The 18,247-nt window shown below is 55.0% G+C and overlaps 1 protein-coding gene across 1 annotated transcript in view; it reads left to right on the plus strand.

The window, feature by feature from the left end:
• LOC105700323 (cytoplasmic polyadenylation element-binding protein 2) overlaps nt 1–18,195 on the plus strand; it is a 61,183-nt gene extending 42,988 nt beyond the window's left edge. Inside the window, exons 4-8 of the mRNA XM_012426066.2 lie at nt 5,494–5,739; nt 6,236–6,348; nt 6,459–6,851; nt 6,956–7,066; nt 7,166–18,195. Of these exons, the coding sequence (XP_012281489.1) occupies nt 5,494–5,739; nt 6,236–6,348; nt 6,459–6,851; nt 6,956–7,066; nt 7,166–7,282 (980 nt within the window). The 3' untranslated portion in view covers nt 7,283–18,195. The remainder of the gene's footprint in view (nt 1–5,493; nt 5,740–6,235; nt 6,349–6,458; nt 6,852–6,955; nt 7,067–7,165) is intronic.
• Nucleotides 18,196–18,247: the final 52 nt, after the last annotated feature.

Here is an 18,247-nt window from a genome sequence, read left to right on the forward strand (position 1 = left end):
AGGATCTGCCTCGAAAAGTCCCCGACGTCCCGTCGCGGTCGCTTTATCCGCGGGCGGAAATTTCGCCCCTCCCCTCCGGGGTCCGCGGAAAGTCGATCGGAGAGCCGCGGGGCCAACTTCCGCGTGTCGCCGAGGGGTGTTGCAGGCGTTACCGCGTTGCCCTTTGACCCGCGGTTTCGACGGTAACTCGTTCGGGTCGATAGGACCGACCTGCAGGGGTGGTTTCCCTCCGCGGGGTGGGGGCCGAGCCGGAAGTGCACCCGGAGGGCGCAGCCCGAGAGGAGCTCTCTCGAGTGCCGGGGCACGAACGCTCGAAAATTGGCGCATTAGCATACGGTGTTTGCTTTCGCGTCTCACTTCGGCGCCGACGCCGACGCTCCTCCTTTCCGACTCGCGGAAACTCGGGAACTCGATCGCTTTCGTCCCTCCGAAGAGGAAGCCCTCCTTATCGTGGGGATCGGCTTGGGAGACTCTTTGGAAGGAAGGCGCGCAATCCTCGCGGAGAATTCTCGGTGATTAGTCATCCCCGATACCCTCGCGCGCTTCGGGGGAATTTCGCCCCCGTGGGGGAAAAGTGGCCGGAAAATGGGGTCCAGATGCGGAGCGGATCGGCCGCGGACGAGAGAGCTCCGTCCATTAGCGGACAACGCGCGCCGATAAAGTTACCGATCGTCGTTACGGGTCTCTCCCCTCTTCCTTCGCCCCCTCGGAGGGTCGGCTCCATTAGGGTAACCTGATAAATTTCCCGGAGAATTTCCCGCGCAAGCGGGCCGTCGTTTTCCCGGGACGTTGCCCTCTCCGGAGCCCTCGACGGAATGCAATTCCGCGGCATCGGGTCGAGGGGTGAAAACGGGAGATCGCTGTCTCCCTTGTCTTATCTCGGATCCGGGGATTCCGCGACCCGCGGCTCGAGGAAAAAAAATAAGAAAACGGTCGTCGCGTCCCGGGGAACGGTCGCCGAGGTTAATTTCTCGACCGTTTCCGGGAGATCGAGGGAGGGATCTACCCGATCCGAGCCCGTAGGGTTTTTCCACCCTCTTTTCCGCGACCCTTCCCGACACGCTCGGGAGGGTTACGGCGTCGTTAAGGGCGCGGTCGCGGTAAAAAGATGCGAGACCGATAAAACTCGTTCGATTAATCAAAAGGACTCGAGCCCCCCTCGAGGGGACGCCGAGAGGGGACGTTTCCGTGGCGTCCTCTTCCTTTTGCCCTTCTCGAATCGAGCCGGGAAGAAGTTAACCTTTACGCCCGCGATACACCTTGCCCTTCCATTTCGCCAATTTCCGTCGAGTTCGGTCGTCGATTCGATATCTTACGATTAATCGCGTCACCGCGGATACTGCGCATCGTTTTGCGCCTCGTCGATCGAGCCGGATGCCCGACGCGTCGCGACGTCGCGTTACTTAACGCGTGGACGCCTAAACGTACATGAATAATAACTAGTCGAGGGGATGGAAGCGAGGGAATTGACCGGGGGAAATCGGGAATGACGTTGCGCCACGTCGATCCGCGTTTATCATTTTGCGAGATATCGCGAAAACGAGAGGCGATTGGGTCGGGGGTGGCTCGATTGGAGCCAATCTTCGGGTTATCGCGCGCCTCCACCGCGACGAAGGGCGAACGAGCGAATCTGCATTAATAATCGGGCAGGAGGGGGTCGAAAGGGTGCATCCGCGGATGTCTCGGGGCTGCGCTAAATATTAATCCCAAGTCGAGAGGAAGGTCTTCGGGGGCGTCTCACCGAATCGTCGACAAGATCGACCCGGCGGGGACGACCGGTCAAAATCACCGGGAACGAAAGAAACCCGCAATCGCGAGATTTCCATAGAAATGGGAGAGAGAGGGGACGCGCATCGAGGACGATCTCCCCCAAGAAGTCCGAACTCCACTTTGAATATTAATCGCGAATATGCGCGGTCCGATTGCCCCCGTCCCCTCGGGCGGGGGCACCCGAAGGGGTTGCGGATGATCGTGCCGTCGCGCGATGCTCCATTACATCCGCGAGCCGTTTGTTTTACCCTCCACCCGATCCGCCCCGTCTGCTCCATCCGCCCCAACCCCCGGGACGTATAATCGCGACACGCAAAGTTGCCGGTCTCGTCTCGTCGCGACTCGAAGCGTCGTCGACCGAAATGATTCCCCAGGAGGGCTCGAAATATCAGCCCCCTCCCCCCGGGGGGTGTGGGGGCAACCCGGTCTTGCCTCTCGAAACTTTTCCGACTCGTCGCCCCACCTCCGGCACCGTATCGAGGAGGAAATAATTAATCGGCACATCCGCGAGGTACCTCCCTCCCCCTTTCCTCCCATTCGCGGAATTACCGAATCGCGGGCGTTCCCATCTCCCTGGTCGCAAATTCACCAGACGAACGATCGCCGGGGACGGCGGCGTCGACTTTGACTCGTCGGCTCCGAGGTATACGAGCTACGAAAATACCTCGGCCCAGGACGGGCCGAGGAGACGACGAGGAGACGACGCGCAACGACCGATTCCTCCTCGGTATATTTAACCCCGGGATCCCCTCGGCCCAGGTCCGGGGGAGCGGGCAGGTCGTTCCGTTCGTCCACTCAGGAAATTATGGATTTTAGCCCTCGAAACGAGGGTCTGTTAACTTGGAAATCTGTGATAACGATTTCCTGCGAGTGAATCGATAGCCTCTGGTTTCGTATGATACGCAGCAATGCGATTCGGTGATAAGGGACGTTCGGTTTTAAAATTGCGACGGTGGTCGATTTCCACCGATATCGAGTATTAAAATCCATGATTTCCCGAGGGAATGTCCTTTCCGGATCTTTGGGTTGCCCCGAAGCCCCGAGTAAATTCCGCGTGCCGACGTTCTCCAAGATGGCGACCGCCGGAACTCTCGGGGCTCGAGTGCCGGGGCAAACCGCGCGGAAACTGGCGACGTCTCGGCCGGGATCGGCTCGTAAAACCTAACGAGCTTAATTTCGAGGTTATGTATCGGAAGGGCGCGAAACGTCCCCCGCGGGCCGGCTCGATAGCGGCCGATCGGGATCGGAACGACTTCCGGTCGTTTGGCACCGATCCGCCTCGACTTCCCGCGGCGGAATTTCATCCGGCCCGGTTCGCCTCTTTCGAGAGTTCTCGCTCGGAAAAATGGCGGGGGACCTTTTCATCTCGGCCAAGTTTAGCGTTAAGCTCGTCGTAAAACTCGGCCGGAAAATTCCGCGTCCCGGCTGCGGCGTTTTCCCCTCCGTTACGAGGCGCGTCACGCCGTTTCGACCGCGTCCCCGCTTTCCTCGGGAGGATATCCTCAATGATGAGCGCGTTAACGCCGTTAACCGCGTGGCCCCGATAGTGCGTTCCGCTCCCGCGGGGGGAACGCGCCGGCCGACCCGCGGGTCCACCCACGCATCCCGCGGCCGAACGATTCGCTCGTCGAATTCACGTGCTCGAACTTAAGACCTCTTGGGCCCTTCGCTTCGTCCAGAGGGAAGGGAAATGCGCGCGCGTGAATTAATTCCTGTCCGCCCTTTTGCGACGTTTATTTTTTTTTTTTCCACGCATGCCGCATACGCGTCGCCGCAGGCGTTCCGCCGGGCAGTCGCGCGTGCCCGTCCGCGAGCTCTTCGCCGGCACGCCGCGAGCCCTCCGCTGCATGCTCGAGCACGGAGCTGCACTTGGGGCACGTTAAATCGATACGGCGGATGCGGTTTGCGAGGAAAGGGGAAAAGAGCGAGAGGGAGGCGCGTCGGAGGCGAGGAGGGCGGCCGGAGAGGGAGAGAGAGAGAGAGAGAGAGACGGAGGGATTAAAATTGTACGCGGGGCCAACGGGCGAGAGAGGATCTCGCCGGATCTCCGCGGGACCTTCGCGTGGCTTTCCGCGTCCGACCCGCGTCCGATGCCCGCGGATTAACCTAACGCCGGCCTCGAATTAAACTCGAATTTTGCCGGGAGGGTCGCGACCGAAGGGATCTCTCTTATCCGCAATTGTACGTCGTATCTCGATGCGAGCTCCTCGCTCCGGATTGCGCACGTTTTCGGTAGGTCGGCCGCAACGCTCGAGAGCTCTCGGCTCCTAATCGATACGGCACCGTTCCGTCGCTGTATGCACGTTCCTGGCCGTTCTCCCGCGGACGTCGACGCGGACGCCGGCCGTCGGTTCGCGGGATGCCAAACGCGAGGGAGAGACTCTCGATTCCGTCGATCGGGCGACCTGGAGGGAAGTCTCCGAGAAATCGGGAAAAATGCCGCTCGAGGTCCTAGGGGGTGACTGGCCGGGTAATTCCGCAATCGGGGCGGACGCGCCTCGTCGTCCCCGAAAGCCCTATCCGACGACTTCTCCCTGGGGCGCCGGTGTCCTGATTGCCCGAGGGGAATGATTTTTACCATGCAAATCTCCGAGAAAAGGCGGGGACCGCGCCTCGCCGAGAGCTGAACCCCGGCTCGTCCCGGGTGACTCCTCGGTCGATTCTCGAAAAGTCGAGCCGACCTCCCCGTAGAACTTTCCAACGCGCTCCTGCGGATTACCGAGCCCGATAAGCCCGCGGCTATGTCCAAATAATCGTTCGACCGAAATACCTCCCGGAGCGATTTTTCATCTTCTGGATACTTGGCCGGGATTTCCGGCGTACCCGGTATAGCGGAATTTCGGCAACGTCGTCGCCGGTCGCGCGCTCGCCGCGAATAAACAATTCACGCGCGAAATTCCAGAGCGATCCGCCGACCCGACCACTTGGCACCGAGTCCTCGCGCAAGGTGCACTTTCTCCCTATCTCGACTTTCTCGGGAAAATTTTGGCCACTCGAGAGGCTTTCCCAGTTCCGGCGACAGGATTCGACCGAGCGACCGGAGTGGACGAAGCTCGATCTCCCCTCGAGGACAGCGGTTTAGTAAATCCTCCGTGGAGCGATCGTCCGCCTTTTCGAGAATGTACGGCATCTGGATCCGAGGTAAAGATCTCGACGAATGTTCGTCCGCTGCGAAAAAAAAAGAAAAGAAAAAAAAAAGATAAGTAGATCGACTCAACGAAATACGCCCAATCGTAATCGCATAATCCTGCGATCGAATGCGCCGAAAGAAACAGGTCAATTCTAGATCGGCGGCACAATTCGGGCGTCGTTGGCCGCAGCGATTCGCTTCTTTTTTTCTTTTTTTTTTTTTCTTTCCACGGAGAGCGACCAATCGGGCGCTCGTCTTCGCTCTTTCCTTCGTCGAGGTCCTCCCCTGGCAACGGGAGAAACGGCATAAACAACGCGTCTCGCGGTCCGATCCGATTGAACTATCGATTTCGCGACCACGGTTCGGTATCGTCGATCGGCCATCGATAGGCCTGTCCGTGGAGCGATGGCAACTTTCGTCAGAAGAGCGATGTTTCCCGTAAAGAGGCGATTCAGTGAGTCCGGATATTCGGAGACGTGGCGAGTCCCTTTGGCGCCTCCGGCCTCCTCCTCCAGGGCGGGGGAGGTATCTCGTCGCATCGAGGAAAAGTCAGGTGTCATTGACGCGGTCTCTCTCTTTCCGCCGTGTTGCAGGCAAATCCCCGTTCTTCACGAGTCTCGAGGAGCAGGGCACTCTTCTGGAGGATCCGAGCACGGCGGGTCAGCTCGACGGCGTCGGGGTTGGAGTGGGCGTGGGGGTCGGCGGGGGCATGACAGCCCCCCAGGCTGCGCCCCTTTCATCCCCCAGCCGCAGCAGCCCCCACAGCCAGGGCAGCGAAACCGGAGAGCGGTTCTCCAGGAAGGTCTTCGTCGGCGGACTCCCGCCCGACATCGACGAAGGTGAGATTTCTCCTCTCTCGGACATGGGGAAAATGTCGGACATCGTTTCGCGAAAGAGCTATTCGCGTCGATTTCTCTCTTTTTTTTTCTTCTTCTTTCGAGTGTTTCCTCCGGCCTTTAAACACCCCCCCAAGTACGGCGTAAACAAAGGTGATACTTGAAAGATAGCCGAGTAATGACGGGGGCCGCGAGGGGGAGGTCTAATTAGCGCTTCTGTAATTGGAACACTCGTTTAATTACTCCGTGCAAAGCGTACGGGGTAATTCAATGGGTGTTGATTACGAGGTACGAAAGTAGATCCCGGATAATTGAGTAGTTTCTCATTAGACGGCGTAGGTGCGAAAATTCCGAGCTCTTCGGGGTTGGGCCCAAGGGCGACCAATCGACACCTGCCCGCCAATTCGATTAGGGCCCGGGTCGACCGAGGCGTCGATTGCTCGGATATCGCGTCTCGCACGATTCGTCGAGTCACTCATGTATCGATTTATATCCGCAGATGAGATCACGGCCAGCTTCCGGCGATTCGGACCGCTGGTGGTCGACTGGCCGCACAAGGCGGAAAGCAAATCGTACTTCCCTCCGAAGGGCTACGCCTTCCTCCTCTTCCAGGTTCGTCCTCGTTTCTCCTAAGGCGATCTCTCGTCCCGTTACCTGCCGTCGAGGAGGCTCGTTGCCATCGGCGCCGTTTCCCGGATATCTGAAGGAGAAATCTCTTTCAGGACGAAGGCTCGGTGCAGCAGCTGATCGACGCCTGCATCCAGGACGACGACAAGCTGTACCTGTGCGTGAGCTCACCGACGATCAAGGACAAGCCCGTGCAGATTCGACCCTGGCGGCTAAGCGACGCGGACTTCGTCCTGGACGCGTCCATGCCTCTCGACCCCAGGAAGACCGTCTTCGTGGGCGGCGTTCCCCGGCCCCTGAAGGCCGTGGAACTCGCCATGATCATGGACCGACTGTACGGGGGTGTCTGCTACGCCGGCATCGACACCGACCCTGAACTCAAGTATCCCAAGGGTGCCGGCAGGGTCGCCTTCAGCAATCAGCAGAGCTACATTGCCGCCATATCCGCGAGGTTCGTCCAACTTCAACACGGCGACATCGACAAGAGGGTTGGTACCGCCACGACTTTGTTCCCTAGTAGACGTTCGGACGATATCCATTTTTAACCGCTGGGTAAAAATCGACCTTTCAATGTTTCCCGATCGAATCGTAGGTCGAGGTCAAGCCTTACGTTCTCGACGACCAAATGTGCGACGAGTGCCAAGGTCAGCGCTGCGGTGGCAAGTTCGCGCCCTTCTTCTGTGCGAACGTCACTTGCCTCCAGGTAAACACCCCCCGAGGTCCCTCGAGGTGTAACCTTAACGTTGCGTAACCTTATTCTCTCAACGGGTCCCCTGACCGCCTCTCGTCTTTGCGTTTTCAGTACTACTGCGAGCACTGCTGGGCAACCATCCACTCCCGGCCAGGTCGGGAGTTCCACAAGCCGCTGGTGAAGGAAGGTGCGGATCGGCCAAGGGCTGTTCCCTTTCGCTGGTGTTAACCCCAGCTGCATCGTCCCTAAATATCTCGCGGCCCTAGCTAATTAACTAACACTTCTACCAAGCCCCTTATACCTTACCTACTACCCGATCGTCACTACTACCACCACCAACCGCTAATACTACTATTACTACCACTACTATGCTACTACTACTATTGCTACCACTATAACTACCGCAACTACCGATTACTCGGGAGACACCGCTTGGTCCCAACCTCGGCGGTGCCTGCACTTTTTGGAGAACGACCATGGACCCGGACCCAAACCGAGATCGGAAGCTGGAGCGGAACCGGCACCTGCACCTGCATCCGCAGCTGAACTCGAACCTGGACCCGAATCCCGGATCTCCGCGACGCATCGGCACGAGACAACGAGCGGAGGAGACCTTGCGGATCGGTCGAAGAACCGGATGGTGAGAATCGCAACCTCGATAGCGGCTATATTTCTGGTCGCGTTGGTTGCGTGCGTTAGGCGAGACCAGCGAGTTCTCCACGGTAGGTGGCAAGTCAAGTCGACCTTGGTATGGAGGTTTTTCTGGAGGAATCGGTACCGCACGGGTTTTTTAATCGGCCGTCGGGATTGATCCCGTGGAGACTCACGTTTGGGACTTCCTGGACATCCGCGGAAATTCTCAGAGTTAAATGGCTGGAGGGAGCCAAACTCAAACGTGCTCTTCCGGGGGATCAACGTTGACGGTCAACCGGTTGTTGGTAGACGTTCCACGGTGATGGTCCTGGGTACCAGGTAGGGTCATTCGGACCGGCGAAAGGCTCGAGACGTCCCAGGCGGTAGTCCCGGTAATTCCAAACTGTCCCAAACTGGTCCCGCGTGGTTCCCAGGACGGTATAACTAACTAGTGGCGAAATCTTGGAGCGATGCGAGGTTTTTTTTTTTTTTCTGGGAGGCTTGGTCGGTCTGGGGTCACACCGTGGGTCAAATCCCTACGCCGAGGCCTCGCTTTGGGATGGGCTGGCGTCGTTTAAATATTAAAGTGAATTACGAAAATGGTACCCGTACATGGACATTCGCTACACGCGACTCCGCGCGCACGCGTACACCGACACACATTGGCGCGCGAACACTCGACACCCATACACCCATGCACCCACAAACTGTCACACGTACACGAGGTCCCACGCTTTACCGCTGTGTATTAGACAATTTTCCGTACTCCACACAGTCTCTCCTAGCTGTTAAGGACTTTACCTTTACGCGACGTTGCAATAGGTACGTGTGTACGGCTCTCGGTGGTGCGCCACTCGAGGGGTCGCGCTTTTTGCGGATTTTTTACTAATTCTATGTAAAAGTCTTACAACCCGGACGTAGACGACGACCCGAGACGAGACGAGTCGCGAGAAGAGTCCACGGCGACGGAGGAGGTCGAGGTCGACTCGAAGCGGTTCCGCCCTGCGGCCGCGCGACCTCGCCCGAAACCGCTCGGCGTACGCGACAAGTCGTGTCGGCACGAGCGAACAAGACGCATTAGCCGATTTGACAACTTTTATAAAAAAAAAAATAAAATAAACCGTTTGGCCCATTGTCGAGGCGAAGAAGGCTCGGGTCGGCCTCGCCGCCACCCGACTCCGAGACGGACCCTCGATTTCTTCCATCTTTTCGGGGGAAATCCAGGTCCTCTCGAAATCGCGTCCACGGCTGTAACGAGGGATTTACCGGTCGTCCCGGTCTCGGGTAATTTCCCCCTTTCCTTCGATTTTGACCTTCGTTATTAATCCTCGGAGTGGAGGTTGACGAGTGCGGTCTTTTGGAAACGGCGGTTCGCGCGGGGGTGGAGAGTTTTTTTTCGATCCGATGAAGACCTCGCGATCGGGAGGGAGTTTGAAATTACGGAGGGGTTTGTGGGATTGGGAACTCCTTTTTTTACTCCGTGGGTTGACGGTCCAGGGACGACCCGGGGGGTCTTTCGGTCTCGCATGTTATTAGTTAGGGCCGATTTCGAGTTCGATTCGGTGTCGGTATGTTCGATATCTCGAACAGGGTGCGGGAATCTCGTCCTTAGCGAGGATGCACGTTTTCGTCGGGTTCCCCGGTTTCCACCGTTCCCACTGTCGGCGGAGATCCGCAATTCGAAAATCGGTATCTGGACTATCCGTTAAACGCCTCTATTCCAAAGTCATAACCGTATCGACGTATCGATGAACGACGTCGCGGGTAGAATCGACGCGGATCTCTTCGTTAAGAAAAAAGAAAAAAAAAAGAAAAAAAAAGGAAAAAGGAAAAAAGAAAAGTCGGAAGGATCGATCGCGACTCGAGAACGGTGGCCGGGGAAATCCGACTCCTGTCCCTCTCTCGGCGGTGTCCCCCTTTCGTACCGAAGCGCCCTCCCCCCCTCCACACAGTAGAACCGTAAAATTGCACGTAATCGAATCGCGCCGATCGATCGGTCGCCGTACCAAGGTCCGACCGGCGACGAGGAGCATCCGAGGGGTCGTGGAAATCGATTTCCGCGATTTCCTCGATTTCCTCGTGGTCGGTTCCGGGTTGGCACGGGTGGACCCGCGGTGCACGCCACGACGGGGGAGCACGACGGGACACGAAGTAATCTCCACCTATATATACATACATATACATATACATATATATACATATATTTATTTTTTTGGTCTCCTTTTTGTATATATATATACTTGCCGCCATAGAAGGCGGCCCTTAGGTACGCGATATATAATTACACGTAGGCTTGCGGAGGACACCCTCGAGGTCCGCGGTATATAGGACACGCGCACGCGCAGACCATCCCCCGGTCCCTCGTCGAAAGCGACACCCGCGGGCTCGACTTTTCCCCCTTCGGGGGGGAGGGGATTTTCGAAAAACGTTCCGCTTCGCGAAACCCATGGTCGGCACCGTCAGGGGGAGGTTTGGCTACCCCGGGCATTTTAGAAAATCGCCCTCGGCGATCGGGAGACGTTGGTCCGCCTCGCGTTTCCGGTCCGGCTAAAGGGGTGGCGGAGGTGGAAGACGTTACCGACCGAGCCGATCCCGCGAATCGACGACACCCCTCATTCTTAGGAGACCTTTTCTATGTCCACTCGATTCCGCTTAAGAGTTATTCCGAAGGATGGGTTCACCGGGGGCGTGACTTCCGGAACACCGAAACGGAGGATCGACGCACGCTGAGAGAGGGTACGAGCGATTAAACGAGATCCGCGGGGAAATGGGAAAATACGACGTGGAAGGGAGACGGGGTGCACGCGGCTCGGTGTTAGTTAGTGCAATTTCGGAAGGGGGTACCGCCGACTTCCGGTTTCCCCTCCGCGGAGAAAATCAAAGGCGCAACCGGAGCCGAGGAGGCAGGCCGGAAGGAGATGGGAATTCTTTATTGCTCTCTCCGAAAGGTAACTTCTCTCGCCGATAAATTTATAAATATATACATATAAATAGATATTCTATACATATGCGTGTAATATATGAGTATATATATATGAATATATACGTACGTAACGCGTGACATGCTCTTGCCGTCGTAATCGCGCTGCGTACCCTTAGGGAGACTTAATTAGGTACCAATTTACCTAAATCAATTATTAACTGAAGTATACATTGATATAAATATTATATATATACATGAATATATGATTGAGCAGAAGATCTATATATCGTATATATATTATATATATACGTAGAGAAGGGGGAAAAAAAAGAAGAAACGAGGGACAAAGAGGGGGAAGCAGGGCCCCGACCCGCGACCAGACGACGTCGACGGAAACCCCCCCCGGACCGCGACCACCGATTTTTCTAGGCAAAATTTTTCTATTTTTTCAAACGAGCCGGGGTAAAGTGCCCCTCCCCCGCCCGACACCCACGCCATGGCGGTTCTTGAACGCAACGGACCCGTTATCACAAGGAATCGCGCGTTCATATATATATAAATATATATATATACATGCATATATTTGCGAGACTAATTCCGCTCGTACTTTTTTCAACGTGGGTGTGTGTAGCTTAATATAGTCCGATGTGCCGACGCGTTCCGCGCCCCGGCCGCCGCGGGGCCCACTTTCCGCCGCGGCGGCGCGGCGGAAACGCGCGTCGAGAAGCTGGAGCGCGCCCCCTCGGGGGCGTCTTCTCCGAGGTACGGTCAGACTGGGCAAGAGACGAGGATTCGAACGAGTTTTCTTGTTAACCTTTGGTGTTCCTTAATGTTAGCTAAATCTATATCGGGAGTTCCGTGCCCCTCGGCCGCGTCGCGTTCGCCCTGCGGAGGAATCGCGACTGACCGGGCGCGAGAAACCCTTTCGTTCGTTTGGAGGATTCGAAAGCGCGCCTTCCTCGGGGCACGCGTGTCCTAGACGTCGGCCCGACGCCGATGGAAGTCGCGATTCCGCGGCTCTTCCGGTCGGACACGCGGATTCGACCGACATATCACTCGCGGATTTTCGGTTCTCCGCGCGGACTGGCCCGCGACGACGCTCAACGGAGAGGGACACCCTCGTCGGCGATTCCGGCGTCGGGACGCCCTCGGCCCCCCCACGAGTCGGACAGCGCCGGTACGCACGGGAACCGCCCGCGTGCGGAACGCCCGCCTCGAGTCGGCCGACCGAACGGAGAGGCGAACGGAGAGAAGCAAGGGATAAGGAAATATGTTAGGTGTGGTTCTTCACCTCCTTTGTAATATGTGTGATAAAGCATAATATGATATGACGACTATATATATATATATACATAAAAATCTATAAATACTATATATATATAAAGTACTAATATATAATTAATAATTGAATAACGATTTAAATATTTAATATATTCTGACAGACCTTAAAGGGATGTGTAATTGGAGGAAAATTAGGTACTAATCGCACGACACGTGAACATCGTCGGATACTGACACAATAACGAGAGCTAGAGAGTCAGATCGTGAGAGCGCAAGAGAGGGAGAGAGAAAGGGGAAGAGCGAGTTAGAGAGAAAGAGAGAGAGTGAGAGCGAGAGAGATTGTATCCACCCGCCAGAAATCACACTTGACACAACGGCAATTAATAATAATATTAATATTAATAGTAACCTTGCGCTGATAACAATTGGAGACGTATCGACCCTAGGTGTCGTTACGAGTTGGATCCGACTCTGGACGATTGGGATAAGGGACGGATACGAGACGCGATTATCTGAAGATGATAAGAAGGAACAAATACTTTTGCGTATGCGTGAGCGAGCGAGTGCGCGAGTGAACGGGTGAAAGAGGTAGGGAGAGAGAGGAAGGGATAGGGAGAGAGAGAGAGTGAGAGCCGGTTAATACGACACGAGGAGTGTCGGTGCGATAGGAGGATGGAGTAATATTGTAGTCATTTACGATAGATTTGTATTTTTCAGTGTTGAAAAGTTTTTTATACTGCTGTTATATTCTTGTCTAAATATCTTAGTTCAGAGAGGGAGGGACGCGGCGAGAGAGAGAAAGAGTTAAAGAGGCGTCGAGGGTGAGGTGTGAACTTTTTTGCCCTCGAGAAATCGGAGGAACGAAAGGGTAACGAGATCGAGTAGATAATTACGAGGGGTCGGGGGTGGGATTAGGGAAAATTAGATTTTGACAAAGTTTCGTGTGTTGTGTACGTTTGATGGTAATCGTGCGTTTGACGGCGACGAGGGAAAGTGAGCGAGCAAGCGAGCGGCCGGCAAAGTGGGGTAGAAAAAAGTCCGCGAAAAATCGCAGAAGTCCAGAAAAAGGAGAAAAATGGTATAAAGAGACCGCGCGGGAAAAAAAAAAGAACGAAGGAGAGGGAAAATGGGGTTTACCTATCGGAAGATGTCCAAAGGAACATCGGCCGTTCGCGTCTCTCTCGTACCGACCCGAGGAAGATCTCGCTCGCTTTGTCGCGCGCCTGACTTTCTAAAGGGAATTTCCGGGGGAGTGAAAAAATAGGAAATAGGAAATTGGGGGATGGAAAATTGGATGGGACAGGGGAGGGGGAAACGTCGGTGGAAAACGCGCGCCCGATCGCAGCCGCGCCTGCACCCCTACGAACCTCGGCACTTCCGGTTCCCGGTCCGGTCCTTTCCGGTCCGCGCGGTCCCGCTCGCGGGTGATTTTACAAATGGTTTTTATTTTTTTACACTAAACTTTACTGTACATCTCGTAGCTTTAGGCAAGAGATAGCGTTTACAATAGTTTCGGAGAAGCGTATATTGTTTTGCGGGGAAGGGCGGCGTCGGATGTATCTCCGGTTCCCTCCGGAAGCCGTCGGGCCCGACAACTTGGAGGTAGACGACGAGTCTCGTTACCCCAATTACCCGGATGTCGTACCGACGGACACGGGAGGAAAAAAAAAAAGACCCTCGATTCGGGTGACGCCTTTCCGACGCCGCCTCGCCCTTATCGCGCGCACCGACCCGAGTACCGCGCAATTTTCGCAAGTACTATTGCAAGCGCTATTACTATTACGTTACTATCGTAGGGATCTCCTTATACCAAAGAAGAAGAAAAAATGGCGAGAAGACGTTCACAGCGGAGGGACACGCCGCGTCGGGGGGAGGGAGGACAGAGGCGCGGAGGGAAAGGCGCGACGCGTCGCACGATTAGCGGTAAAACTTATCGAATAGATATCGATTAATATCGAGTAAAAGCGTACGGCGGATTTCTAATGTAAAGCATAAGCGAAGTACGTATGGCTAAGACTTTAAAAGCAGCTGGGAGTAGTGCAATGTTAAAGAAAGGGAGGGGGCGGGCGGGGGTGTTCCTCTCGCGCGAGGTACGGCGTGGGTGTTTGATATTAAAATTTTGACCAGACTCGAGACCGCCGCGGAGCCAGTGCCCGCTTCGAGTCGGGGTCTGGCTTTCCCCTTTTGTACACCGTGTACTTTTGAGACATGTTGACGATTAGTCCTACGGTCCAGGGCAAGAGGGAGCCGCGAGGCCGGCCGATTAGCTCGACTAGCCCTATTAGCCCGATCGGCCCGATTAGCGAGCCCGGTCGCGTTCGTTAGCGTTTGCCCCGCTCCGTTTTCGACGATTCTTTAACCGACTAATCGACTAACTGATCTAAATAAATGGGGCACGCGAGTCTCGCGGGTACCCATTCGACGTCGACCGGGCGGGGGGCGAGGGAGGACTCGGGAGACCCGGAAGCCGGCGAGGGCCGGGAAAGGAGCTCGACTTCCCCCGCGGTATCCCCGGGACCCGGGGGAGGAGGGGAGGGGATCGAGATATACCGCAGCCGAGGTGTAAATTTTTTACATTTTTCTATATAAAAAAAAAAAAACAAGAAGCAAAGAAACAAAAATGGCGCGCCGACCGTCCTCGCGCGGTTCTCCGGGAATGGCGCGCCTCCACCGCCGCCCCTGCCGACCGCGCTCCTCGTCCCTCCCTCGGGATAAGGGTCTCTCCGGGGGGATGATCTCGCGATCGGGCCCCGAGGCTCGCCAACGAGTTATAAGATGCAATCGATCGTTAATAGGTGTGTAAACGAATCTTAAATATGTAGCTGAATGTACAGTATTACTCGAGTACTGGAAAGTCAGATGTTTTTCCTCCTTTGTTTTCGTTGAATGTCGTCGTGCACGCGTATATTTAGATGATAGGACGATTAACGGATTAACGACGAAAGGGGTTGCAACAGGTTGGCCGTTGATTTTGGAAGCGCGCGCGCGCGCGAGAGAGAGAGTTTTCCGCACGCGGAAAAGGTCGGTCACCATCCCCCTTTCGCGATTCTTCGAGATAGTTTGAAGCGCGTTTCCGGATTTAAAAGGACTCCGACCACTTTCCAGATTTATCCTTCCTCTTTCCGCGGACCGGATCGGATTCCGCATCCGAGGAGTCGAGCGTTTTCGCCGCGAAGGGCCGCAAAGGGTGGTTCGGCCGCGTCCGCCTTCGAGATGTCCCCCCCCCCTCTTCTTGTACTTGGCGACTCGTTGTTCATCTTGTTCTTCTTGTACCTCTCGTCCTCGTTGTACAGGAGGTCCTCTCTTGTTTCCTCCCCGTGCGCGCGCGTGCGGGCGCCCCAGGAAGTCGCGGATGCAAAATATCCTACAAAGCCACCGCACCGGACCAATCGGAGAGTGACGGAGGGAAGAATAAGGGAGAGAGAAAGAGAGAGAGAGAGAGAGACAGTCGATCTTGTAATATCGTAGTCTAATTCGTAATCCTAGCTTAATTCATATGAATATAATACATAGAATTTATTTTTTTGGTCGCAGAACATTGTTACGAATAGATAGCGATAGTGAGAGCGAGCGAGAGAGCGAATGCTGGAGAGACGGAGAGGGCGGGTCTCGCGGGTCACGGCGGAGCGCGAGGAGAGAGAGAGAAAGAGCGCTAGTGCACGTTACGTTTAATTTAAATTCTAGCGTATCCTGTATAAATGGTATAAATAGGTAAATGGCGATGCAATAGGGCCCACGACGTTGTTAACCGAAAATGGCGCCCAGTTATCATCTCGCGCGGTGGTATCGCCCCCGCCCCCGGGGGCCCCATTCTCGAGGTCGGGCAGATTTTTCTTTCGCATATCAGGAGATAGCTTGAAAAATTTTTCATTGTTGAAAAGTCGCACCATTGGTCAGGGTTTGAAAGTCTTACACGAAACTGTCAATTTCGCATGCGAAAGCTGATCCGGTGGACTCGAGAATCGGGCTCCAGGCGACAGGGACTTTGGGGATGTTTCGGCAACCCTCGACGTGCCCTGGAGAAGGGGTGCGGAAGGGCCGAGATTTCTGCGGATCGGAAGAACCGTTGCGCTCATTGCGGGGCGTTTTCTCGTCGCGACGACGAATTACTCGAGTCGAGTCCGATCATTTTTGTTACACACGCGTCAGGCCGTTTGCACCCGCCCCGGAAAAATCGGAGGGCATCAGCTGTGACGACCGTTTCACGTAAGATTACATGTTACGCTCGGCGAGTTCAATCCGGCGACCGGACCGGCAAACGCGCCGGATCCGGCAACGCTAACTCCCATTTATTTACCTTGCATCCGAGAAAATCGCCGTCGCCGGCATCGACTCTTCTGCCACAACGATTCAACTTACGTTTATTTACACGATTACCGTTAAGAGGAATACGGTTTTGCCGGTGCCGGCGCCGGTTTAGCCGGTCGGGGGCAAACGGCCTGAGGCGGTATCAGCGATTGGCGCCGCAAGGGGGGCAGTGCGGTTTCCTGGCGGGGGGAGAGGGAGAGAGCTCTCCGGGACCGGGCGGTGGCTGAATGGTGGCATTAGTAAGATTAAGGCACGCTTAGAAACCCAAATCGTAGAGCTGTGAAGCGAGGGCCCGCGGGCCCGGGCGCCGGGCCCGGTGCGCGCCCGGAAGACCGACCGAGAGGCGCGCGCAGCCGCACCGAGAGGCCCTCGCGGCCCGCGCACCCTCGCCAAGTCGAGAAAAAGCCGAACAGAGCTGGCCGAGCGAGGAAGGGAGACGGAACGGGCGAGAAAGAGAAACACCCGATAACGGAGCGGAGATCACCTCGCGCGCGGACGGTACATGGCATACGGTATAGGATATACCATACGTATATATATGGAAGAGCGAGGGAAGGTGCTCGCGCATATATATATATACCTGCTGTATATAATATACGCGTATACGTGTATGCAAATGCGCGCGGTTAGTCAGGCGCGTATGCGGACGCGGGGCCCGCGAGAGGCTCTCGCGACTAGTTAGGGGGGCTGTACCTTCGTGCTCGTTTTCTCAATCACACTATTATAATTACCTAAAAGTAATTTGTACTATGTAACTATTACTATTTTTATGACTTTTTGTACATTTTTCTAATTATTTTGTATAATAATCCTTAGCGGGAAAAAGAAGGGAAAAGTCCGGCGCCTCCTCCTCCAGTGTTCAAAGGGAAAAAAGTCAGTCGGGAGAGAGAGAGAGAGAGTGAGAGAAGGAGCGCGCGCGCGCCTCCGGGAGAGACCCGGAGAGAGATAGGAGCGAGATAGCGAAGCGGCTGTCGAGGGAGTAGGAGCGAGAGCGAGATATACATATATATACGCCGGAAATAGTTGTCTACTGTCTGTCTGTCCGTTTGTCCGTCTGCCCGTGCTGTGTTTCGCGCCGGGGGGAGAATCAATTTCGTTCCTTTCTTTTTTGTTCCTTTTCGTTTTTTGCTCCTTCCTCCTTTTTTCCTCGGAGCGATATATCGTTTCTCCCGCGCCGCGGTCCACCGATCGACGGTCGTCCCTCCTTCTTTTCTCGTAGATTTAAAGGGACGACCTTTTCTTTCCGTCGAAAGGAAGTGCGAAAGGGAATCGTCCATGGGAAGTCGCAATGAGAGAGAAAAAAGCAACAAGGGATGCGGAGAACCGGGTCAAGTGGTTGTTAAACGGAACGAAGTAATTTCGAGTCACGGCTCTTGCGGACGTTGTCCTTTATTCTTTTTATTTTATTTTCCTTTCTTTTGTCTATTTTTTCTCCTTAATTTTGAGAAGCAGCTTCGAGAGCGGATCGCCCCTCCCGATAGGCTTAGAGACATGCGAGGCAGAGGCGCGTTTGTTATTAATGTTAATTAAGACACTTTTTCCTCCACTCCCCACGGAACCACCCCCTCTTTTCTCGAAGACGATGCGAAGAGGGAAAAAAAAGAAAAAAAAAATAGATTCTTTCACGAACGAGCCTTCGTCCCGATTGATTTCCCCCGCTTTTCCCGAACCGCCTTTGCGTGTTCATGGCGAGCGAGAGAGAACGAGAGTAAGAGAGAGTGGAAGGTTCGGAGAGGTCAAGAGAGAGGGAGAGATAGGTGCGACTTTAGGAAAGAATGAAAGAAAGAAAAAAAAAACATGGCAGGCGAAACGATAACGCGCCAGAGATATCTTTATTCGACTGAATTCGAGTCGAGCGAGACACGACCGCGCCTACTCGTTTCACTACTACTATTCTTATTCTACTCTTACTACTTGGTATTTATGTGTAACTTTTCGATTTTGTTAATTTCAGTCCTCCCCCTTTTAGTACTTTAATAAATGAGTTTGTTAAGAATAAAACGATCGATCATTTGCCGAAGGGCGGGCTGGGATTCGGCCTAGTTGCC

This window comes from Orussus abietinus, unplaced genomic scaffold (assembly GCF_000612105.2).
Source record: "Orussus abietinus isolate OABI.00-Male unplaced genomic scaffold, Oabi_2.0 scaffold18, whole genome shotgun sequence".
NCBI lineage: Eukaryota > Metazoa > Arthropoda > Insecta > Hymenoptera > Orussidae > Orussus > Orussus abietinus.